This window comes from Sebastes umbrosus, chromosome 12, assembly GCF_015220745.1.
Source record: "Sebastes umbrosus isolate fSebUmb1 chromosome 12, fSebUmb1.pri, whole genome shotgun sequence".
Classification (NCBI taxonomy): Eukaryota; Metazoa; Chordata; class Actinopteri; order Perciformes; family Sebastidae; genus Sebastes; species Sebastes umbrosus.
This window is the reverse complement of record NC_051280.1, coordinates 18,582,218-18,609,186: the sequence shown is the minus strand read 5'-3', so window position 1 is coordinate 18,609,186 and position 26,969 is coordinate 18,582,218. Positions and strand designations below refer to the sequence as shown.

The window sequence follows — 26,969 nt, the reverse complement described above, 5'->3', positions numbered from 1 at the left end:
TCACAGAATTGATGAGAAATACTGTTATTAATGTACAATGTGGCTCCCATTTAAAGTCTCTGTGGAAGGTCTATGGACCTCAGACAGCAGTTTTTAAAAAAATGCAATGTCATATGACTCTTCAGTCTAACTGAAGTATAACCAATACCGTGAGGGGAGACATTTTTTGAGGCTTATGAGAAACAGAGAATCAGTTGATATCAGATCAGTCTCCTTTGACTACCTTTCTTCTCTTTCTTTCATAAAAATCTGATTTCAGATTACCCTCCACTCTGTCAAAGTTAATTAATATACATCTACAGATTCCTCTTTCTAATGACAAAGACTGAAGAGCTTTGTACTGCTTTGTTCAAAGGATTCTTTCAACATGATGAAATGAAAATTCAAGGCAACTTAATTAATCTTTGTAGTCTTTATTCTCTCGGCATAGCATAATTGAAAGTGTCCTAGTTTGAAACCTCTCTGATCATGAAAATTAGTAAGATGGGCAGAAAGCTGTGCTGCAGGACCAAATGTGAGGCTGCACAATACATGCACCGATGTCCCAAGGTTACCTCCGAACATCCAGAGGAAGTGTAAACCCTCTGTAATGACTGTGTCATTATGGAGCATCCGGTGGTTCATTCATCTCTGTCCTTGGTCCGAGGAGCAGTTTGCTTCTAAAAGCACTGCAGACACTGTAGCAGAGTGACAGATATTATCTCTCAGGAGTTATGATGCCTCTCAGTGCTAACAACATAGTCACTGTTCTTTTTGTTTTTTTCCCCAAAAACTAGCAAATATGCTAGTTAAAAGAAACACATAAATCATCTATGACATACCCATCATCACCACTGCATCCTCAATAAACACAAAATGTAATGACATCACCTTAAAGCAGCTCTAGTAAATATTTTCATATTAACAATGGTCCAAATGGCCACGTGTAATGTGAAAGGTGTCATTTGTAGTGATGAACGCTCTCAAAATGTTCACCCAACTGTGCAGTTCCCTCAGATTTAGGATTGGTTTTACTGCCCACATCTCATTTTGGTTCAATTCATAGACTGTATATATATATTTATATGGATGACGCGTCTCCACTTCCTCCGACTGTACAAAAGTGAAGCCAAAATATACCGGATACGGAAGCTGACTCTTGACAGTCATGGAAAGTTAAAGTTTAATTTCCTCTCTCATACAATTCCTGAGCCTCCGGCTGCGCGACTACTTCACTCAGAGCAGCTGTCAATCACAACTGTCAATCATGACTCATCATCTCCTTTTTATAGCATCAAATAACTAATCAAACCAAACTTATCAGAGAGATGAACACTTGAACATACATCAGCATGATACAAACCTAAAATGACAGAAACCATCTTTGGGAAACATTTATTTGATGTGTACTTTGACTGTTTAGTTTGGCTATCATGGAGGGGGCGGGCTTTATGACGTGTACTGCAGCCAGCCACCAGGGGGCGATTAAGATGTTTTGGCTTCACTTTTGGGGAGCTGTCGTGTCGTTATTTCAAGATGAACATGTTTTCAGTAAAAAAGCTCTGAACTACCTACCCAGCACTAAATGGCATACAGACAAAGTTAGCAACTAGCTGCTCCACATAGTGCAGCATTTAGCTGCTAAGAGGCAAATACTTCCCTCAGGATTCAGTGGACACCAAAACGGAGCTAAAGGGAAAGAATATTAGACAAAACACAACTCAAATGAATGATAATGTTGCTCTGTGTTTTCCGGGTGTTAAATAAGCAACAATTTGCCAACACGTAAGCCATATCAACATGTGTCAATATTGGGATTACAGCTTGTTGCCTTAACCACAGGTGGCCAAGAAATGGATCAGTGCAGGTTTAAATAATTATCACTGGGAACTGCCATTAGAAAATATTACTTTCAAGACAGACAAACAAGAATATTTTCCAACAAAAGCGTTCCTTTAAATAAACATATTTGCATTAATTTATATTTATGGCCTGTAATTGTTTATTTGTGATAATTTACTGCTTCACAGGCTCACTACTACATCTCAGTCTCGGTTTTCATGCATTGCTAATGCCTTCCTGTGTGCTGAGTGCTGTGGTGCTGCAGCTTGTTCTCTTTCCCAGGGCGTCAAATACCGAAGCTTTGTATGGTGCTAAGCGTCTTATCAGATATTGGGTAAAAAGACCGATAGACCAAAAACCTATAGTTGTCAAACGTGTCAAAGAGTACAATTAAAAGTTAAGGCAGCATTTGTTCTGTACAAACAGCCACACCTGGCCCCTCAGCTTCAGCTCCAGTTTCACTTGAACAATCTCACCGTCCTCTGTGTTCCCACAGAAATTTGAGACCGTACTTATATATTTAGAGACAAACATGCCGCTGTCAGCGTAAAGTATTGCCAACCTTGACACCTGGGGTCTGTGGTGATGGTCATGGTGGTCGATGCGGATGTGTGTGTTCTGCTTCTATGCATGCACTCAGCTGCCTGCATGATAATTTTAGTGTATGTACATGCTTAACAGAAAACCCAACTGAAACAGAATATTTTTTTCGGGTTTTAAAGTGACCATAATAAAGTCTGAGGTGATTTTTGATCGGGGGATTTAGCCTGCCATGTGTCCTCACAGCAGTCTTAGCGGTGGCCTGTTCTCACAGATATAACCTGACGAACATCTCGGAGAGAATTGTACGTTGACGTCAAATCAAGAGTTTTTGGTGTCTCACTGTCAATCAGCTGACGAACAATAAATGCTCCAAAGGACATTTTTAAAAACCCACATCCCAGAAGGTATTATTCCAGGAAAAAATGCTCTTTTTGTCTCCATCTTTAACAGGGTCTGTATACTACTGCTACAGCCTGGTCATTTGAATCTAAATTTGCCCTTTATTTTACGTGTTTTCTTGTGTAGACTTTTAGAAAATATATTTTGTCAAACATCACTTCTCAGTCAGTGGTTCCTTCTATCCTAAGCCGACTCTATGTTTTTCTTGGCTTCAATCTTGCCCCTTTGAATCCAACCATTATCCAGTTACTGTGTTTAATACTCCTTCTGCGAAAGAGATTAATTTCAACCTCCTCTGTTACAGTAACCAAATACGTAGAGGGAGGGGAAAATGATTATTAAAAAAAGTTATTTAAAAAGTGACAAGCGATGACAATGAAGATGCAAAGCAAGATTAACTCAGGGGAAACGAGTAGTAAATGCTGCTCATTAACTCTCTCCTCCTCCCCTCCGTCTCCCTTTTCATTCAATCACTAGAGGAGAGGAGACACTCCCAAACTAACTGCCCATTGGCCTATAGGCATTTGGGAGAGATTTTAGCAATTGAAGAGGGAGGGAGAGAGCAAAAGTCACTGGCAGTGTGGAGGTCTGTCAACAGGTGGCAGAGGCAGAGAGACGTGGTGACGTTCAGTCCTTCAGAGAAAAGAGAGAAAGAAAGAGAGCAGAGGAGGAGAAAGTTAAAGAAAACTCTCATGGGTAAGGCAACTTTTTCATTTTGTCATTTTCTGTGATTTAAGCATGGGACTTAATCTTTTACTGTCCTCAATATGTCTTTTTTTATTGAAGGAATAAGTTTACCGGTCATTACTCGTCCAATTAACCTGAAGGTGTGTTACCATTTCAGAAGTTTTATTGGTAGCTTTTGTTCAGTCCAATGCAAGATTTAAAGTAATGACATTTCTAAACATGCAGTAGACTAAATGGAAAAAAAACAACTTTGCTGACAGTTGTTAATTTATTATTGTTAATTCTGTTGTGCTAAGAAAGTGCTTGTTTGTCTACATCATCCCAAAGGGACCAATTACCTGTTTTCTTCTCTTTTGGTACTCTCAAACTGTCTCACACTACAAATTTCGTCTTAGCTTTTTCTCAGCTTTTCTTTCTCTCCATCCATTTAAATTATCTTAGCCGTCTTTCCCTCACTCTCACCTTTTCTCTTTATCCCTGCCTCACCTCTTTTTCTAAATCAACGAGGCTATGATCAGGTAAAACAGATTAAACAGTCCTCATCTGCAGCCTTTCACCCCGACTCTGTCGTCAGATACATGGCGGTCTAAAGTTTAACTTGACACCTGGAATTTATGAAGTGTCCCGGGACTGAACCTCCTCTTATGTTAGTTTGGGTTTGCATGGCAGCATTTTGTCTATAAGAAAGTTGTGGAAGTATTCAGTCAGTGATAAATATTGTTGTGTGATGGGGTTTGACACACTGAATGCTCAGTGTAAAGTTGTTAAGTGTGACATGTTTTTCTACACTCACAAAAAACATTGAAAGCGCTGTACTGTATATAGTTCAGTGGTACAAAGTAACCATGTACCATTCACTCAAGTACAGTATTTAAAGGTGCTATTGATAACATTGATAACATTCAGCCACTAGATGTCGCATTCTCCCTCCCTGTTACATTGCATTTACTTCACAACAAGTTGTTGCCAGGCGCTTACCGTCAATCTCAGCCATTTATCCGTTTTCTCCACACTAACTGACGACCCAGAGATACCATGTTATACCAAAATCATTATACTATTGGCTCACAAGCCTTGTTAGAAGTGGGAACCAAACACCAAATATCTTCCACAGAGATAAACAAAACATTAATTTTGGACCCGCCAAAATTTTTAAAATGATTAATTCACAATCATAATCATTTTTTTTCAGGAAAAGCCATACTTTTATTTGGTACCTTTCTAAAGGCTCTGTGGATGTGTTGTTTTTTAGAAAATATTCGTCTACATTAAAATGTTATCAATAAGACCTTTAAGTATAGTATATATTTGTGGTGCTTTTACTTGAGCATTTTTATTTTATGCTACTTAATACTTTTATTCCGCTACCTTTCAGAGGCAAATATTGTACTTTTTATTCCGTATTTATTTAACAGCTTTAGTTGCTAGTTACTTTACGAATTAAGATTTTACTTACAAAACATATACTGTAATATTTAAAATATACTAAATAATATATATTAATATCCAACCGTATGAAACAGTTTAAATTTGCTCAACCTCGACTAACTACTGTACAACATTAAAGCACCACAACCTGTTAATGCATCAGTAATAAATCCTCCAATAATATAATAATATTACACTGACAGGATCGTTTCTGCATAATGAGCACTTTTATTTCAGTAACATTTGATTTTAACTTGTAATGGAATATTTTCATAGTGTGGTATAGCTACTTTTACTTAAATGATGTCAATACTTCCTCCACCACTGAGATTGTTTTCCTAGTGTATTGAATGAATCACATAAATTGGGTATTTTTAAAAGTTATAATTTTAGTTAAAACATTTGGAAATTTGTATGAGTTTACAGCTAGTTTGAACTTTCATTAACATTCCCACAATATTGCATAAGTCAACAGATTTATTTCCCCTTTGGAGCAGCTGTGACAGCCTTTAATTTCATTATTATTTACGATTTGTATATCCAGTTCCACATTGTATTGTAGATAATCCTATATTGGCTGTCAACAAAGCTGCCAGTACAAATTTGTCTCTCTGATAATAACATAAATATTTATAATAACAGTGTGGCGGGGTGATAGATATTCTCACGGGGCTGTCGATCCAGTAGATTTACCTTTAATGCTACTGTGCTGGCTCAGGGAATACACAGAAGCCCTCACAAAATGAGCTACAGATGTGGGCCCTCAGCCATGCAAAATGATAGAGAGATAGAGAAAAGAAAGACACACATGACCCTGAGTGGGTGGCTTAGAGAAAAGTGTTCAGATTGCATAACGTGACGGAAACCTCACCACTTTTTTTTTCGATTTACATTCACTGATTGAAAATGTCTCCTGGGCACATGAAAGCTACTCAAAACACTTTTTATTATTTCAAAAACCTATCTCTGTCTAGAATTTAGGCTTTGGTTTTATTAATGCTCGGGTTGTGTTATTTTTCTTTTCAGTTGGTTAGGTTTTCATCTGACAGCCCCACTAAGGGGGATGGAGCCTCTATGGCTCTGATGAAGCGAGGGCCTTATCGAGGGCTACTTGTGGTCTGTGAGGCAGCGGGAGGCAGACAGAATCGTGACGATATGAGCTCTGCTCTCAGACGATAATTGCTTTCAGCTTCGTTTTATTCATTTTTGTTTCCCCCCGTTCTGTCTGCAAGCTGCTGCGAAGGCAGGAAAAGAGGAAGGGAAAGGAACGTCCATGAGTTTGCAACCGCACATAAACCTCCCCTTCTTCTCATCCTTGTCGGTTTGGTCCAATGAGATTTGTCTTGAGTTGAATCCTGGCGAAACAGTCAGCCTTTTGTCTGAGACTTAATGGCTCTCTGGAGAGGATAGGGCATGTGCACAGACTGACCAAGTCTTCTTCTTCTGCCAATCTCTTTGTGTGTATCTGTATTACTAATACAAGTATTGTTTCCACAGCTGTTTGTCTTTGTATCACTTGTGGTCTCCCACTCCCATTCCCTCTTTATCTTAAGTGCATTCACTGTTTCCAAATCTCTGAGAGAATACAGAGAGTTTTCGAAACACATACAGCTTGTCAAGAAGCCTTCAATGAAAGGTGTCTGTGGATCCAGACAGCATTGTCTGTAGGTGATTAAATTGCTTTTGTTACATGTGGAGGCAATCCCCTCTCGTCTCTGTAAGCTATAAATGACAAGTTTCACACACATACTGTACACACATGGGCACTCCTTTCTCCCGTATAAAACAGTGAACACACATTATAGGTAGTCCACAAACATTTTACAGGCCCATTGACATAGCTCGGTTTTGACATGGAGAAGTTATTGTCAGGAAGGAATTTTTAACTGTGTTTAAGGACATGTTGAATTGTACTTGAGAGGGTTTGGAAGCCAGGTTGAAATGCTATCTGGATGGCCGATGTGCTGAGTGAGAGCGTCCACTGGACTGAAGCCACTCTGTTTTCTTGCTTTAGTCTCATGTATGTTGACTTGGATTGACGAATGACAGTTGGAGCACGAATGTGCTGGACACTGAGTTCAACATTTTTATGTTACTGGTCCATTGGAGAATATCCAGTAAATGCCTTCTGTTTTTACAATGTGTCAGCTGTGACAGCTGCATACATTCAGTATTTCATTCAGTGGTACCTAATCTTTGTCCAACCACCTGCTCCCTTCATCATATAATATATCTCCAAGTAGCCTAAACATGCATACCATACTAGAGGATATACCTCATTCCATCCATCCATCCATCCATCCACCCTTCCTTTAATCCATCCATCCATCAATCAATCAAACTATCCTATATCTCCATCCATCCATCCATCCATCTATCCATCAAACTATCCTATTTCTCCATCCATCATCTATCCATCCATCTATCAATCAAACTATCCTATTTCTCTATCTATTTCTCTGTCCATCCATCCAACCATTCTTCTACTCGGGCCCTGTCCACACATATACTTGGAGATATTTTTGAAAACAGATATTTTCCTCTACGGTTTGGCCTCTCATCCACAATCAAACAGCATTTTAAGTCCCTAAAACGTAGATTTTTGAAAACGCCTTCTTAGGTGCAAATCTTTCAAAACTCAATTCATGCATGCCCATTGTTGCTTTGTGTAATGAGCATGCACCAAAAGCAATAACAACAATGGCGGACAACCGGTTTGTTAGCATTGCTAGGTCTAATGACTACTTTACATCTTAACTCAGTATTGCTGCACTACTTCATTGTCGCCAAAGGAAAATATGCTCACTGAGCATGCTTAGAATCTTCTTCTGTGGTATTTGATGTATTGTTCACGTAGCCTTTATCGCCACCTACTGCTCCGGCAAGCCTTTGGAGTTGTTTTTGCATTCTAGGACGGAGACATTTTGTAAAACGAAGGTCGTGTGGACAAAATCTTTTTTTAAAGGGAGAGAGGAAAAGATCAGTTTTCAGAAATATCTGGACATGTAGACAGAGCCCCATCCATCCATCCATCTCTCTGGCAGTAACTCTGAAATGTGACTGCCCCACTTCCCTCCCTATTCCCCATTTCCTCTCTCCATTAATCCCTCCATCTGTCTCTCTTTCCCTCGCCGGGACATTCTTAGCACTCAGTAGCGGCCCTCTGCTATGCTTGGAAGGTCACAGTGCCATCTCCTCCAAGAGAAATAAGAAAAGGGCCTGAAAATGGCAAGAATCAAATAAAAACCCTTGACAGGGAGCTATAAACATGCTTGTTAAGCATCTCAGTGCGCCAGTGCTCAGTGCCATTCCACATGGCTATAGTAGACTGCCTATAATGTGGCTAACTGCTAGACTGTCACCGACTCAAACACACTCTCTCCATCATTCGCTCTACAGTCTCTTCATCTCTATTTCCCTTACTTTCCGTTTGTCTGTCTCCATCTCCTTCTCTTCATGTCTCTTTTACCTCATCTCTAGTTTGCCCTCCAAAGTCTTGGCCATTGATAAAACAGCCACAAAAGTTTTGGCCACCACATAGGGTCAAAAAGGCAATTTCAAAGTGATGTAATAACTTGGATTTGTTGCACAGCCACCAGTCTCCAACCTCAAGCTTTTGACCAGCAGCAATCACATAGACAGCTAAAATAACCAAACAAGGTCATCTGTATTGAGTTTGGACCAGTTAGAAACAGGTCATGGTAATTACATGTCTATTTAAAGGACTGGGTTACGTCCTGTGTAAATCATCAGAGGGAGGACTCATAAGCCAAAGTTTATTTAACTGAAAACAAATTGCGTCCAGTTGAGTAAGTTTTCCCTTTCCACCTTAGCTATTGAAAAAAAAACCTTTACATACTCAAAAGATCAGGTTTTCTCACTTACTCTGAATCTCTGTTAATCTGATAATGGTAAGAAGAATTGGCAGGTTTTGGATCAACTTGTTGACATTTTAATGTTCTGGCGAATACTCAGTGTCCAGTGGGATTTTTAGGATCTGTTTTTCTCTCTGAACATTTTCTACTTTTCCATCTGTTTTAGTCTTTGGTGCTCAACGAGCAAATGTTTTGGTATTCAACTAGTCGATTTCTCCTCTTCAAAGTCGCACCTAGTTAGCAAACATCAGAATAATTTGACTAAATTACAAAAACACAAATATTTTATTCAGCTTTTGTAGTTCCCACTGTAACATGTTTTGCTCAAAATGAGAAAGAATGAAGAAATGATTCTGTCATTCATCACAATTCATCACCAGTGGGCATCCTCCGGGTCTGAAAAGTGAAAACAATGCTGAAGTGCCTTAAACTTGCATCCTTCTCACTTGATTTATTACCTCAGTAAACATTGTAAACATGTGTTTATGATCTCAATCTCTAGTTTCAAGTCTTTTTCAATACAGCATGATGTTCATTTAGTAAATGATGGTCCCATTTAGAGTCAAATAGACCATAAAGCAGGATATGCTTTAGGGCGTGGCTAACTTGTGATTGACAGGTCGCTACCATGGCGTTGTCCGGTCTGGGAGTTGTCCGTGTTTTCGTCTTACAATTTTAACCCTTTCACAGTGTGTTTGCAGTACATGAAAGTTAATTATTAAATTTTGGTAACCTAAAAATGTCTTATTCAGCATTAGGTTGTACTTACATCTACCCTCTTGTGTCACTTCTGATGGCAAAAGACCAAGATGGCCACAAACCAATGGGTGACATCACAGTGACTACATCCACTTCTTATATACAGTCTATGGATAACACTTTCCTGTCTCGCTTTCCTGTTTCTGTCTTTGGTTATATAGACTACACTGTGTGCAGTATTGTATCAACTTTGGGGTTTTGCAGTGTATGCATATTCCATTTAATAATCCTGTATCATTTCAAACAGATCCAACATATTTATTTAAGCATGTATGCTACTGTATATTGCGACGCAGTTTTCCAGCTGTTAAGGATCACAGCAGGACCCACAACATTTTATTACTGAGCTTTCTTTTCAGTCACCCTATTAGAGGGTTTGTGTTTCCATAGACCACACACAAACTCAGAACGGTTAGATCAGTGGGTTCTCCTGCCGCAATTCAAACTTTTACACCCGAATGTTAAATTCAGACCAAAGTCCAAAAACAGGCCTACTATTTTGAAAGCATGTAATTTGGCTTCCTGGGGAAGCCGCTTACTGCTGCGTGGTTTCAAGTTCACATGACATCACTGTCATTAGACACAATGACATCATCACAGAGGAGAAGTTTGTGAAGCTCTGAAACGCCTGACTGAGCGCAATTTATGGTTTAGACTAGAGCAAAACGATCTCTGGCAAAGTGATGAGTGCTCACTTTCTGCTGCCATACTGTGGAATGAGAGCACAACACACACACACAGACACACCACAGTAACACAATGGTACAGGTTTCCAGAGATTACATATACAGCAGCGTGCCCCTAATGTAACTTATGCATAGTTCAGACAGTATTTCTGTCCTCAGCTCTCTATAAAACACTGACTAGAAAGTTCAAACGTGACCCTCTTTCAACCCGGAGACTCAGGTCCAGTCAGCCGTGACGACAAACATCTACAGTTTCGGTAGTCAGTTACATATAATCGTTCATGCCAAAGATCTAATCTCTACTAAATGTATAAACTTGCACTAAAAAAACAGATGGAAGGAATATGTATTTCATCTCCACATGAGGAATAGTCTCATGCCACTCTGTGAGAATCTTGGAAGTGAATTGTAGTGAGGAGTTTGTTCCCATTGCTGTTTCTATTGTCTAAGGTAAAAACAACTTCTATCCTACCTTTTGGGAGATGTGCTTATGAGGCGAGCATTTTTTTTGCCAAGTATATCTTACCTTCTACCACAATTTTGTTATAAAAGTAACTATTTTTGTGTTTTTGTTTTCTATCCTGGAACAATAACTGCTGTTCAAACCCTTCTTTCCTTTTTACTATTTCATGGGAAACAATGAATTTATGAATAGTTTTTAGTTTGGAAGGGGCCAATCTCTACTTTCTTTGAGTTATCACAGTTTTAAAGGATTGCTTTTGAGTCGGTGCTTTGCATAATCACAGATGCTGTCCAGTTAAAACAAAACAAATATTACAAAGAAGTTCCCTAAATGGTGTTTTTAGACACAATTTATTCAGCTGATAAGACTGTTGTCAGGCCATTAAATAGGTGTTATCAGTCACTATAAGCCCCACAGATGTGGGTCAAAAGGGGCCAGCTACACCCACTAGTAGGTTTTATCATCTATTCACATGGTAGATCACAGAAAGAAGGTATAAAAAAACACATGACAGTGACCTCTAGCGACCGTAGTTAATATGACAGGAGCAGAAACAGAAGTCAGACGCTGTACTATAGTCAGCATGAAACTCCATAAGGAATGGAGGTCGTGGATGATGGATGGGACACAAAACACAGGGTCGCATGTGAATCCAGCAATGTGTAGTTGTCTTTAAGTTCGCAGTTATTTTAACCCAAAACACAATGTTTTTCTGATTTTCCCTAAACTTAAGGTGATTTTTTGGGCTAAACCTAAAAAAAGTTGTAGTTTTGTTGCCTTAACCTAAAGAATCCTTTTTGTTTGTGTTCAAAAAGTGACATTTCATTCAGTTTTACAACATGTTATAACATGTTGCTTTTAAGTTTCACTTTCACTTTTACAATGTAATAGCCGCAGTAGGCCCCTGTTGAACCACATCTAGGTTGCTTATAGCGACTGATAACGACTGATAACAGCCTGATAACAGCCTGATAACAGTCGAGCCACCGTAATGGCCTGATAACAGTCGAACCACCTTAATGGCCTGATAACAGCCTGATAACAGTCGAATCGGGTGATTTGTTGCATTCTATGGTTACACTTAAAAAAAACATCCTTTCCAATGGCTCAGAAACCGCCCCTTGCCCTAAAATATTGTCAAGGATCAGAAAAATTAACTGTTATCTGTTCTTATCTTGTCCTAGCCATGACCACGAGACTCCTGTGGAGGGCCCTGTGCCTACTGGTCCTACTCTGCACTGTGTTGCCCTCCAGCTCCGCCACCAACCCCCCGGACCCCTCGGCCCCACAGCAGGGACTCACCTTCAGCCACGTCTATAAAATTGACATCCCGGGGAGCTCCAGTTGTAAACTTGAGAGTCTGCCAACCCAGGACGAAACAGGTCATACACATAAATAAGAATTAGAGCGAGAGAGAACTGAGATCAGTGGTGTACAGTATGAGTATACAGAATGCTCAGCATTGGATGAAAGTCTGTAAACAACCAGAGAAACAAGACTGTTTTTGTAAGAAAGATGATAAGAATGAGATTTTCTTTCATTTTTAACATATACAATTGAATTTCATGTATTTAAATGTGAAGATTATTATGTTAAATGAATGTAGTTTGGTATTAGTCAACTACAACTCAGTAGAATGTAATGCTATTTAGATTTATCACCTGAGAATGAATATTATATAAATACTGTATCATTGTGTGTCAGCATTGTGATCCCATGGCAGTGCATCTAGAAATTAAATTAATGCACTATTCTGTAGGTCTGCAGACAGAGACCACTACGAATGGAGAGAACGACATCATCTTCAGACACAACATCAGGCTGCAGACACCAAAGTGTGACTGTGCGGAGTCTGACAGCTTCAAGTCACTCATGTACAGAGTCAACGGGCTGGAGGAAGAAGTCAACTATCTAAAGACCCAGTGTACTCAGGGATGCTGTGGAGGCGGTGGAGCTGCAGGTAAACTGTGCCACATCTAGTAGAGTTGGCCCACAATTCATAAGCAATGGTGAAAGTAGTACTCAGATCATTTACTTGAGTAAAAGTAGGAATACCACAGTGTAGAATACTCTGCTCCAAGTAAAAGTCATGCATTCAAGATTTTGCTTTTACTTATCCATAGTAGGTGTATTACCTACAGTAGATGACAGTCGGTGTGCCCCCAGCTTTGAGCAACAGACAGGAGTAACGACACCAAAGCACAGCAATGTACTACTGTGGACAGGCACGGCAAAAAAACATATTTTAGCCACCTAAAAGAAAGGCTAAACTAAAAAAATGGTTATCCGTTTAAGCGTGCACTATATTTAGAATATTTTCCGATGGCGAACTGAACTGAAAGTGAACGCATCGATAATGTTTTTGTCATCTGAGCCTGCTGGCTTTGGAGAGAGCACAAATTTCACTTTCAGTTCAGTTCCCTGTTGGAAAAGAGAAGGAAAGGGCCGTCTGATGGCAAGTGGGGAAAATATTCTAAATAAAGCGTACACTTAAACGGATATTGATTTTTTTTAGGTGAGCCTTTCTTTTAGGTGGCTAAAATCAGTTTTTTTCTGCCGTCCCCATCCACAGCAGTGTATTGCTTTGCTCCGGTGTCGGTACACCTACTATAATACACCTACTATGGATAAATACCTCATACAACCCCACTTCAAAACACCCACACTGTCACTTCAACATCAAAATATAGTACCAAAAGTAAAAGTAATACTCATTATGCAGAATGGCCCATTTCAGAATAATATACATAGGCCTATATTATATCACTGGATTATAATTATTGATGCTTGATTAATGTGCACATCCCTTTAATGTTGCAGCTGGTAAATGTTGGGCTAATTTAAATAACTTCATATACTGCTATGTAGCTCAATCTACAATAATATATCATATACAGTCTATGGTAGATAATATGTTGTATTAATAATCTCAATCTGTAAAGTAACTAGGAACTACATTTATCCACTTGGTGTAGTGTAGTAAGAAGTAGTTGCCTCTGAGATGTAGTAGTAGTATATTACTCAAGTAAAGGAGGCTGGAAACAATCTTATCGTATATTTTATAAGAGTAATTTGTTATATCCTAAACCTATAAATAATTTACCTTTTCCCCTGTTTCTTTCTCAAGGAGTGGACACCAGCTGCAGTGGCCATGGCACCTACCAGCCCGACACCTGCAGCTGCCTCTGTTACCCAGGGTGGGAAGGCCCAGACTGCTCGGTGTCCTCCTGCCCCGACGAGTGCAATGACAACGGCCGATGTGTGGATGGGAAGTGTGTGTGCCACCAGGGCTACACAGGAGAGGACTGCAGCCAGCTGATGTGTCCGGACAACTGCAACGACAAGGGACAATGCGTGGATGGAAAATGCGTGTGTTTCCCTCACTTCACCGGCGAGGATTGCAGCGTCCAGAAGTGTCCCAATGACTGCATTGGTAACGGCCAGTGTGTGGACGGCCAGTGCATCTGTGAAGAAGGCTTTTATGGCGAAGACTGCTCATTAGGTAAGCTATTATAATGCGTAACGTTTCTTTGTACATTTATGCATATACTTTATGCGTAATAACCATAGATGTATTAAAAGAACTGGATACAGCGTTGGAGGCGGGGCCCCGGTCATTCCTATGAGAGTTGCTCATTGGCGCATGGAGCCTAAATGGCTCGACTTCCATCTGGAAAAGTACCCGTATCTTGGCGGATCTTGGGCAAACGGGACATGCGCAGTAGCGTCCACTCGGTCACATGACTCAGTCACGGGGTCCCAACGTCACGCCGTCGTCACAAAGCTTTGTCTGATGGTCGGACAGTCTGACAGTTTTGGTGAAAAAGAAAAACATTTCTGAATGTGAGAAACTTTTTTCACTGCCTGTCACTACTCAGACACTTTCTCTGACTGCCACTTTGAAAATCTATGTGCCAAATGAAGGAATAGATCTGATGCCGTTATTTGCATAAAACACAATTCAAATGATTAAGAAATTAATGATTGTATTTTTATTTAAATATTTACATCGATTAACAAAAATCTTGGCATTAGAAAGCATCAATACAGAGGAATCAATAATCACGGAGGCATGAGATGCCAAGGAATCGGACAACTAGGAACCGGTTCTCTATTCCCATCCCCAGCGTTTTGTCTGCCAAAGTGGTGGATGGCCCGACGATTTCACCGCATTTGGCGGGTTCTAATTTCAGACCCTGCAGACAATAGATCATTCCTACATGTTTTGTTCTTATCCCCGCAACCAGAACCATTTCCGATGTGACCCCAAGAGATAAATGGTGTCTGAGTAAGCATATTCCACCATTATATATCTGGGGTGCAGCAGCATAATAACTTTTTACGACCTAGGCTTACATTTAGTTTGATCTGTGTTTCCCGTGAGAATTAAGAATCCCTTTTCACCCTTTTCCTTTAGTCACCTCTACGGCTCTGCTGACATTAAGTTGTGAATGTTAACTACCATCTCATGGAAAACACAGATGCTACAAGGAGCTCTGGGACCATTAAAAATATCACACTTGCCCCTAAAGCCCAGTTCACCTTCATATAAATTTCCTTCTTATATCATTTAGTAAAAACGTTTAGGATCTACCTGAATGATTCAATCAATTAATGCTTGTTCCAGCTTATCGGCTATCGTCTGTTTGATTCATGCTGCAGCATCTTTGGCTCATCAACTGATCGGCTTAGGCTTTTTTTACAGCAGACATTTCAACCTGTCATAGTAAGAAAAGCTTGTGTTACTAGTAACATTAACTATGGCTCCGTTCTATTCCAGCCATGACAATGTGACAGTGAGCCAGTATGCACAATACCAGGACCTTGAATCCAAAGCTAACTGGAATTCAGTCATGCATTTTATTAATTTAATATTTACACCTGTGTTTTTTCTACTATGTCAAACTTTCGTGTCAGAAGTCCTACCAGCTGTTAGTAACACCCAGGATATTCATACAGGTGTACAGGGCTGTCTTTTTAACCTGACAGTAGTCACTCTCACTATGTTGCGAATATGTTATTGAAATTGAATCCTTTAAATCCAATTGGATTTAAGATCTGCAGATACAGCTTTGAGTTGTAATCCACGTAATGTTAACAACCTTCATGCAACCTGAAAAGGAGATGAACAGCATGAGATATAAAATGTCGATTGAATGTTTTTGACACATTGAAATAACAACTATACCTATTTTTACACCTTATCGTTAATGAACTATTTGCTCCAAATATTGGAGGTGCAGCTGATTCTGAGAGCTCTCTCAAAGAGCAGTCTTTTCGGCCAAATTTCACTCATAACTATTCGCAATAAATGTTCACTTCATTGATGAAAGTGTCTCTGTCTGAACCTAAAGTTATGGCAGTTATCTTGATAGCCACAGTGACCTACTTCTGGGGAATTCAAAGCATCTCTCCACCAGTTATTTCAGATGGAGCAGCTGATGGGGCCTTTTCAGTGGGCTGACCCCTTGACCACTGACAGCTATGGCCTCCAAACAACACATGACATCAGGTCACATACTGTAATACCATGGGGACATAAGAACACCCATCAGTCTTTACGGCCTCCATCTGGCTTTGACCCTCCTAGAAGAATCATCGCTTTTCGTGCTAAATACACCGCTCACCAAACCGCTATTACTGTACTGCCTCAGGAGCAGAGCACAAAATTACATTTTATGGCAATTTAAGTCCAGGCAAGCAGAAAGGTGAGCAGCAGCAGCCAGGCATGGACAGTTTAATTCACTGAGTTCATACTGTGACAGTTATTTCTAAGGATATCTTGAAGATTCAGCTGCAGGTGAACCACACAAAATTTAGCTTTTTCATAGTGCTTGTCTCTTGTACTGCAGAAGAAGCTTTAAAATAATATTCTATATATGGAAAGCTCTGGCTATACGTGTCCATGGCATTTCTTCCTTTACATTTAACCCAGAGCACATACTTTAAGCTGGGGATTTTTAACCTTTTTGCTACACATGGATTCCACCACAAGAAGCACCACAACCAATTTCAGGTCCTGAACCACAGTCTTCACAGTAGCAGCCAGGTCAGCTATGTCAAACCCTTGATGGTGATTTAGTTTCTTCAAGCTGTGTTTTGCTCTGCAGAGGCAGAGCATAGCTTGAGACTGATCTGCAGCTTCGTGTGTAGGTGCTGTTGAATGGAGTCCAACATCAATAGTGGCACCGTGTCAGAGGAAAAGTCAGGGAGGAAGGGAAAGTGGGAGTGTTGTTTTTAGGTGTTAGTAATAGTAGTGGTAATAAGCACTGGGAGAATAAAATACATTCTCTGTTTTATGTGGCTACTTGCCATTTCAGCACCTGGATAATGGATGTCAATCAGCTCCCTGGGTGATGATATGACTCTTGAAATGTGGCTTTAGATATACTGTACATCCTGTATAATGCAGTTTCATTCCTTTTCATCGATGTTAATACAGCTTCAATATTGTTTTTTATCGCCACTATCAAAGACAGATGGCAGAGAATCAGTGGTGCTTCAACAATGAAAATATTTTAGTAGCCTGAACTCTTGTCCATTCAACAGATTTGAGTAAAAAAGAGGACAGTATAGCAACCGCATCTAATGAAATGATCTCGATATGAAGCAGGTGAGATTATTAAAAGAGAACATAGTATCTTCTTTGGCGCTATATCAACACATTGCAGATGCTTTGGATTTAACATTCTTATTGTAGCTCCTTTGACTGTCTCAAAAACAAATTTTATCCTCAACTCAAAACCATATTTGTCCACTTTTCTGTACCGTGTCAGAGGTTTTCAAGTTCTGTTTGTAAGTGAATTGTCTCAGAGACTTGATTCACATGTCTAATATTTACAAACGGATGGGAAAGATAATAAGATACAGAGGAACAAATAAAAAGAAATTCCCACTTCATTCGTTCTGAACAACATTAACAGTGATACTACCTTAGTGCTCACTTGCTGCAGATTTATAGCCTTTTTAAAAAGTCCAAACATGTTGTTTCAGTCATATTTTCCTCAGAGAAGACACAAATCACTATTAGTTTCCACTTTTTCCAATCTTAATATGTTAATTTATTCACCCCAGCTGTTCTGAGATATTATTCGCGGGTAAAGCTTGTTGATAGTCGTGCCTAGAGTAGCAACAGGGGGATATTAACTGCTACTGTATGGAAAAGGATTGCTACATTTTAGAAAAAACATTAAGCTTCCTGACTTTGCCTTGTGGAACGGCATCTGAACCTGATGTGAATTCCTTCCCTGCCAAAGGAGGTGGCCTCCTCCACCACCCATCTCTCATTTTTCCCCTGAAATATGCTTACGTTTGTGTGTTGCCTGCTTCTCAACATATACCACCATCTAACATTTATTTCCCTCTATCGTACCCACAGAAAGTTCTTCTTGTTTGTGGAAAGCCTCCCTCCCTAGCACTGCTGACTTGCTGTCTTCTGTCTTTTGGCCGCTGTTCTGTTATTTTTCTCCACCACAGTTATATACCTTCTGATACGCCCCCTGCCATATTTTTTCCATCATCTCCGTTGAGGCCCTTTGGTCTTGTATAACCACTGAAAAGCAATATATATTTTTTTTCCAATTTCCATCTCAGGTTTGGGAAGAAACCTCAGTGTACAATGCATTTCTTTTGTTAATGATTTCCTGTTTTAATTATCATTTTGTGGTTATTTAGGTGTTTTGAAAAGTCTACTCTGCCATGCCAAATAATAATATTGATCCAACTGTGACCAGAAAATATATTGTAAAATAAAATATTGTTTATTGAGATATATTACCTGCAGTATCTCAAGCACTGATATCTGATATCTGATATCAAGAAACATGAATACTCAGGAAAATGCTCAGCAGTAATGTATTAAATGGCCTTGTCTCTTCACTTAACAGTCAAATCTGATTGGTCAGGTCTTGCCTATGTTTTTTTTGTTTTTTTTGCTCATTGTTCCCCCTTTGTTTATCTGTAGAAAAGTAAAAACAAAACAATTATTGGCTGAGATACATGCAACTATTGCTTAGCTGGCTGACTGAGATACATGCAACTATCGCTTAGCTGTCATTTCAGAATAATGGGCTTCGCTCTTTGTTGTGTCTGTGTGTAGATGTGGTGCTGTCCAAAGTACTGAAAAGTTGGAGATCCATAGACAGAGAGAAACAGTTTCTTAGCTTGCTTGCTTTTTGTGATTGTAAATATAACTTTTGCCCTAACCCCCATTGTAGAAATCAACAGACAGAAGGGAAATGACAGGGAAGCGAAAGGGACAGTCAACGTGAGAGAGGGATAGACGCAAGCCGCAAACAGTTGTTTCTATGCACCACCCTCTGCTGATTTTAGAGAATCGTTCATACATTCAAAAAATATCTAGCGCTCTGATTAATAAATGTCTTCTTTGATTTTGAAACAGCAGCTTTATGTTGTTGTTATTTAGTCTTTCTTAGGCTATTGTCAAGATGCTGCTCCAGTAGTCCCGCCAATTGCAACTTAGTCTACATGGTAATTTATTCACGCACACAAAGGAGATTGATTGAAAGAACATGAGTTATTTTCAAATTTTTATTAACAGTATATTTAATAGGGTGATATTTATACCAAAATTGGCTATGTATCATGATTTATTGGGATAAATCAAGCAATTCTATGTAAGATCAGACAGTCAGCACCGCCATATAGCCTGAATGGAATGATTCTTTGTTTCATTTCCACATTTTTCCGCCACTGCGACAATTCGACTATGAGATCGGCAGGCGAATTGGGCTCCTAAAGCTGGGGACACACCAACCCGAGATCAAAGAACTAGCGGCGACGAAGACCGCCCGTTGACTCGCCTCACTTCGCCTTTGTCTAGGCCAAAAAGTTGCACTCGAACACACCGCAAAGACGACAGCCGACGGCCAACTACCACGTACGTTCTGCACCTGCGTGAGATGAAATAACTCTTCATACCAGCAGGCAGCGGTAGTCTGTCATTTAAAAGGGAAAACCGGAAGACCGAGGACGACGGATATAAATTTACAAGCCGTTGTTATGATACAGTACGTACATGAAATAAAGCGGCGTTTGCTGATCATTTTGATAAAAAAATTAGAAGAGCCTTTTGTGTTTTTCCTCTTGACTTTACTCGTTGGCTTGCTTTCCACACGTCCGTTTCTCTTCTCGTGCTCTGATTCGTTTAAGCTGAACAGCCAATTAGAGTGATTTCTCTCACCGATGGGCGGCGCCGCCGATTCAACATGCTGAATTGACTGAAAAAGCTCCAACACGGGCAGACTAGAGCCGACAGTGCGGGACACACTGCAAAAACTAGGCCGACGGATGGCCAACCATCGGCTTGGTTTGTCAGGGCCTTTAGGGTGACCCCTAAAAGTGATAGAACATTGTATGAAAATGTGCTACAAACTCTGTTAAATGTTTTCGGTGTCTACTTGTCTTTCTCTGTCAGTACTCAGCCCTCAGGGTCTGCGGTTGGTCCAGGTGACTGACGTCTCCCTCCTGGTTGAGTGGGAATCAGTTCGTGGAGCAGAGTATTACTCTCTGACATATCATCCCAAAGATGATGAGATTGACCTGGAGCAAGTAAGTGTTTTTTCTTGTTGGTCATATCTGTAGGTGCCAAATAAAGGAAGTAGCATATTTTTCATTTTTAAAACACCTTTGTTTCAATCCACTGTATCCTAGGTTCGGGTTCCCAACACAGAGAACTCCTACCTCATCAGAGGACTGACTCCTGGGGTCACCCACATTGTCCAAGTGTATGCCGTCATCAAAGAAATCCAAAGTGAAGCAGACAAGATCGAAGCTACCACAGGTGAGAACAACAACGATGCCTTGAAATGTGTGTGTCACTCTTTTGACTAAATGAGCATGACGCAGATTAAGATCCATCGCTGGCGCTGGGTGCAGCGTGTTGCCTTTAGGTGTTTTGATGGTGTAGTTTGAAAGGCAGAAGTGACCCATTAAAGCCTGATGTGGCAGGAAAGCCAGGTATGGCCTGCAGGTCTGGGGGGATTTTGTTTGACTGTCTGGATTAAAAGGTCACATTTGAGGTCAAGTTGTGCGCGCGTGATGAGGCGTGAAAACACTTAAACCTAAAGCTCTTAATGTTTAGAGCAGGGGTCAGCAACTACATTTGTCCAAGGGCCAGAATTCTTCGAAGCAGACACTGTTGGGGCCAGACTTTCAAATAACAAAAATATTGTTATTTTCATTATTATGTCAGTGGGAACAGACTCCTAGAAACATGTGAAATCCATAAGGATAAATAGACTCTAGAAAATGCTCTCAGACTTCCGCCAAGGAGGTACTTCACTGAGGAGTGATGGTTAAAATCTGTAATTACGGAAACGTAACTGTAGAATGCTGTCCTATAATTCCTGAACAGCAGCTTGTGCTCATTTAGGGCAGGCACAACAGACTGACTAAAATGCACATGTGAAGGCCCATTTTAGTGGGGCTCAAGCACAGAAGTTTTGATTCGCCGTCCAGTCTGGTTTTGTTTTGTTCTGCTAATTGACACATTTGGCTGATGCCATCATAAATTCAATGTTTGAAGTGTATCCACAGATATGGCCGACTTCATTTGAACAATGTCGTACTCTCACGCATTTCTTTTCCGCACATGTGAATAGCAGATATAAAAAGATTATCCTGAGAGCTCAACAGCTGCACCTGCAGTGAATTAATATTCTGCGGGCCGGATGGGAAGCTATGGCGGGCCGTATGTGGCCTGCCTGCCACCAGTTGACGATCATTGGTTTAGAGGGAGGACGTGTTGCAGATTAAGAATCTAGATTTAAGGGAAGAGGCAAGTACACAGCAAGAGGATCGACACGTTTGAGGGGATAGGGACATTTGTAATATTGATTTTGCAGATTTGAACAATAACATTGTTTGATCACTTCTTAATATAGGCGGTCACATGATTAAGGTATATACCCATGCATGGATGAACAGTCTGTTTAATTTATGCTAAAATACTTGCAGTGATATGTGCAAGATGAGGAGGTTTTTTTCCTGTATTTAAATCTACCGTAAATGTCTTTTACGGTAATACTCTGCCAAAAAGCAATGAACAAGCTGAAGCCTGTCATTACTTAGTGTTTCATTAAGCGCTGGTTTGTTAACCATCAAATTTAAAGGCAATTATAAGTAAATGGCTACACGGATGTGTTTAATGGAAATCGGACTTTCTCACAGATGTGGTAGAGACAGATGTGAAGTGAAAGAGATTACAAGACAGGATTGGTGAGCGCCGACAGACAGAGGGAGGGATTGAGTTTGACTCTAATGCGCGGTTAGCCTGGTTAGTCATGGAAAACCTCACCGAGCATGGCATTCCCATATGGGCATGAGAAAACACGCCATCATCTGGCTAATGGTTGTGCGAGGAGCACACAGCATGACGCAGACTGGTTACATAGTTTTCAACTTCAAACGATGATCTACTTCAAAAGAGGGTTTAAGTAAATGTTTTTTTCTTTTTCCCTTGGAAAAACCCTATAGCTGGCATAGGAATATGAAAACTCCTTTCATTTGGTACCATTTGTTTGGTTTGATGGTCTTTTTTCAGCATATGCTGCAAATTCTGACATCCGGCCTTGCTATGCTAATATTATAAATGGTACCTATCTGTACACGCAGTTACATGTATTTCATATATTTATTAAATGGCATATGTGTGAAAAAAACCTTTAGTGCTTCTAATCTTTGGCAAATACCCCTGTCTGGGTATGGTACAGTATAGTACCTCTGACTCTCAGGTTACATTTCATGGTGAAAGGTATTCATCGTCTAGCTCAAGGACATGGGAGTAGATCTGGGCCCATGCTTGTGATTTCAGGTTTTCCAGTTTAAGGGTCACATCTGTGCTCCCAGTTCCACCTTCCTCTCAGACACTTGTATCCTTCCCAGATGTGTCCGCTATTGATGGTATCCGAGTTCTTGGCCAGACAGAAGACTCTATCCAGGTGGACTGGAAGAACCCATCAGCTGAGGTGGATCACTTCAGGCTCATACACACTGACCCAGAAGGACGGGAGGAGGAGATGAATGTACGGAGGAACCAAGAGGCACGCACCAAACACACTATTGTTGGTAAGTATTGTAATAGACAGAGGGCCTTTTATTTTTTTTACATTGAACCAAACAACGCCTGCATAATGCCGCCCCAGTGTGTGATTTTAGATTACATTACGGCATTACAGAAGCAAAAGAGATGCGACGTATAACACACAAACGTTGGCATTTAGTGTGTGTGTGTGTTCGTGTAGTGCCTTTGTATCGCTTTTACACAGACGTTGATTTCGGCTCTGTGATCACCTCCGCTTCCAGCTTACCGGCAGGAACTCTGTCTCCTCATTCCGTATTCGCACCTTTTGATACAGAACGGCGAGGCGGAATAACGGCGCAACATTTCCGCCTTGAACAGGCTTTGTGAAAGGGGCTATAGATTATGGCCACAGTGTGGACACAGGATATGATCAGGTTAACCAAAAACTGAATTTCCTTCTCAGATAGTATATTTGACAAGGCCCGACAAGATGAAAGTATCCAGCAGTATTTTTTGCAAAGAAAGAAATGTCAAAAAGAAAAAAAAACGTGCTATAATGGTGTAACAGAAATATATTAAAGATTTAAAACTGTGTCTTCCTGCAGGTCTGTTTCCAGGAACAGAGTACCAGATCTCAGTGCAGGCCATCAAAGGAACTACTGAGGGAAAACCTTCCTCTGTCACTGGTGCCACAGGTCAGTGTCAACTCTTCAGCACCCATAATCCATTTAACCTAAAGCGCAAATTCTGCATATTATCAGTAAGCACAAAATGGGCCCAATTTTCTTCAAATGGACTACCGCTGGACGGAAATTGCAGAGACTTGCCATTTGTGCTACCACCAACTGTGTCTGAATTGGATGACATTTAAAATGATGGATCAGCCACTTGTGGAAGTGAAACACATTAAAGAAACAGCGAGGACATCCATATTCCACTTAGTTTTGAATTGGGTGCAGCATCAAAGACAGCTCTTAACTCTTGTCAAGCCACCGGTAATTCACCAGTGGTCCAAACCTAATAGGAAAAACACATAATCTGTCACACACAATACTGACATGCGGCATGATACAACCTGGTATTATCCTCCTCACACAGCCAATGATAATGAATGCAGCCAGCAAGGAGCACGGTTATGGGTTAATGATGGAAGGCTGGAATTCACAGCCTAATAATCTGGACAGGTCGTAATGGCTGTGGTGAGCCTGTACACCAAGAGGAAACATGATATGGATGGTGTAACGACTACAAGATGCTCCCTGATGGTTGAGGTGAGAAAGTGCGTGGTTTACAGAGTCCATCTGGGAATGTTGAATTTCAGCGGTGTGGCATTGAGTTTGACGCATTTGGTCTAACATTTGGTTTCAAGACACGAGGAGGAATTCAGGTTACAGTTTCACTTTAACAGCTGGTCACGCCATTCAGTTGCGTAAAATAAATTATTTAAATGACTGATGAATGATCCACAATGGCACGACAGGTCTTAAGTTTCTCCCATCATTCTTCTTCTCATTATTGCTTTGTTATTTTCTAATTTTCTGTCTTTCATTTCTCCTCTATTCTTTCCTCCATCACCTTCACTCTCATCCACCCTTAGAGCTTACTCAGTTCAAAAGCAGTGATGGCTCTTCGGTTTTTAGACCCCGAGGCAGCCAATTTAATGGTTTTTAGTCATCAGCGTTAGCTAGGTATTCTCAAGACTTACCTCTCTTCTTTTGCAGTCAGGTACTCAAGGTCCCCTGTTACTGCTAATCTTTCTGTGTGTGAGTGTGCCACCTACACTTGCAGTAATTGCATGTGCGTGTGTGTTTGTGCGAATGTGCTAATCTACACCAGACAGACAGTGGCTTGTCTCCACTCCAGTAGCTACAATCCTTCATTTTAGGTGTTGCATGAAAAGGCTTAGAGGTGATTGAGGAGGATAGTCCTCGGCTCTGCTTGCCAGCGAGGAATGTGTTGGTTTCATGATGTCTGGCATGGTGCAACAGAGACCACGCTCACCTATTATCTCACCGAACATGCTGGTTTCATTGGGCCGGCGTGGTTAAACGCAATGAGAGATTAAAGGAACATAAGGAGGAAATGTAGAAAAGAGCAACAGCAATAAAGAAAAAAACGACAGTAAGTGCCATGGTTAAAGCAAGAAATGAGGGTAAAAACATTAGCAGAAATAATAAGAGAATGCAGGGACAAAAGGGATAAAATGAGATATCAAGATATGTATAGTTAAATCAAGAGCAAGACTAAGACAGGATATAAAAATGAATAGGTCACAAAGAGGCAATTTCAGTGACATAATGTAGCAGTGCGTATTGTGTAGCTGCTGTTATGGTATGGAACTGAGCTTTTGTCCGTATGCTATAACTGATTCTTTTTCTCACTTATCTTTACTGTCTGTCTTCCACTTTTTGTCACTTTTCTCCTCCTCAATTTCTGACTTCACCATTGGCATGTTTTTTTGTAATCATATTTTGTCATGGTCCCTCACTCTTTTAGTCTCTCCTGACTTGCCACCACTTAATGCTGAATTACCACATAAATGAATTAATGAGGCAGTGTGACAAAGATGACAAAGATTTCCCCAAACCTGAAAACATATTTTTATTGACAACGCTGTGAATGGTACTGAAATTGGTACTCGCTATGGCCTTGGCCTTGTGAACTGTATGCTGTATATAGTCATTGAATGGCGCTCAAATACTTATAGCTTGACTTCCATATGTGCATCCAGTGCGGTTCTATAAATCCTCCTCTCTCAGCCTGTGGTATGTTGGAGTTATGCTGGTCTTGCAGCATACGTATATGCAGTCTATACGTATGTGGGTCGCTATATGGTATCTTTAACATTTATGAAAACACCAGAGTCAAATGGATACTCTACTTGGAGCGAACGTTTCACAGTCACTCACCTGCCAAAAGATTACAAGGCGTATAAACGCAACATAACACGGCTGCTACTGCTGATTTAGATTCAATAAAGTCGGCACCAAGGCCAATATAACCAAAAGCAGATGGACTTGGCTTTGGTAGAGGAGATGAATGTTGAGTCTTTATGTTATCTGGACACATTATAGCACCTCATGTGGCCCAGTGGGAGAACCCTGTCTGCTCAGACTTGTCCATCAGCTCTGTACAGTAGTGCCAGGAAAATGTCAAGTCAAAATGTGAGAAGGGACATTTGATCAAGATAATGGTGTGAACTCTAACCCTTCTTTGTCTGTTCATTATAATGGGGGGATAAGAGACAGCTCTATTGGCCTGTTCATGTGTGTGTTGTACATGCATGTGTCTGTAGCAAGGGTCAGGTACAGGAGAGATGCTGTTTTTTATGTGTGGCTTTTGTTGGAAGATCTGCAATTTGTGCCCGTATTTATGTATACATACTGTACCACAGCTCTGTATCCTCAAAAGTTAGATTTTATTATTAGTTATTTTGAGAGGAAATAATATATTGAGTCTTTCTGGTGATTTGATCTAATGGCGTGTTTACCAAAACTGTGAAATTTGCATGCTTGCTAGTACAGTGGATGGATGATGAGCGGATGATTTATGATGGCAAAACAGACAAGTCAGGAAAATAGTAAGATGATTTATTTATAGAAGTTATGCATGCCATACCGTTTTGGAAACCCGAGGTCTTCAGCTTTCAGAATCTGTAAACCAACTGCATGTTGTTCAAACTATGTCTTAATACTAAGTATTTTAACAATAAAGTTGTACAGAAATAAACTTCGTAAATATAACAACAAGTTGTGATCAAAACATTCGCGATCATTTTCTCATAAGTCTACAATATCATGCTTGGTATCTTTGGAAACTAGAAATTTCTAGCTTTCCAACGCACCTAAAACGCACCATGACACAGAGTGTGAAAAGAAGCTGTCAAATTATGACTTTTTACAGTCACACTCTGGTCACACTGACACAAATCTAGCTTCTTGTCAAAATATTACACCCAGGCATATGTTATTTTCCCCCAAAACGGCAGATTTTAGTCACTTTAGTCAAGATGGCGCTGACAGGAAGTCCTGTTGGTCTAATGGCACGTTTACCAAAACTGTGAAATTTGCATGCTTGCTAGTACAGTGGATGGATAATGAGCGGATGATTTATGATAGCAAAAGCGGCCTTTCACAAGTCAGTTCTGTCATAAAGAACTACCAGCTGCTTACTGTACAAATAGATTGTTGGGTAAACATGAAACCAGCCTGTGGTGGCCAGAGGACTCCACAACAAAGCATATCTCACACCTGACACACAGTAAT

At 40.3% G+C, this 26,969-nt stretch overlaps 1 protein-coding gene across 3 annotated transcripts in view; it reads left to right on the top strand.

Moving 5' to 3' along the window:
- Positions 1–26,969, top strand: part of tnn (tenascin N) — a 48,819-nt gene that overhangs the window by 3,074 nt on the left and 18,776 nt on the right. The window contains exons 1-8 of one of the 3 annotated variants that reach the window (XM_037788691.1): positions 3,284–3,459; positions 11,846–12,043; positions 12,421–12,621; positions 13,789–14,163; positions 20,098–20,231; positions 20,334–20,463; positions 22,566–22,748; positions 23,310–23,399. In XM_037788691.1, coding sequence (XP_037644619.1) covers positions 3,456–3,459; positions 11,846–12,043; positions 12,421–12,621; positions 13,789–14,163; positions 20,098–20,231; positions 20,334–20,463; positions 22,566–22,748; positions 23,310–23,399 — 1,315 coding nt within the window. In that variant the 5' untranslated portion in view covers positions 3,284–3,455. Of the gene's footprint in view, positions 1–3,283; positions 3,460–11,845; positions 12,044–12,420; positions 12,622–13,788; positions 14,164–20,097; positions 20,232–20,333; positions 20,464–22,565; positions 22,749–23,309; positions 23,400–26,969 lie in introns of those variants that run through there. The other 2 variants (XM_037788693.1, XM_037788692.1) reach the window with 2 other exon arrangements.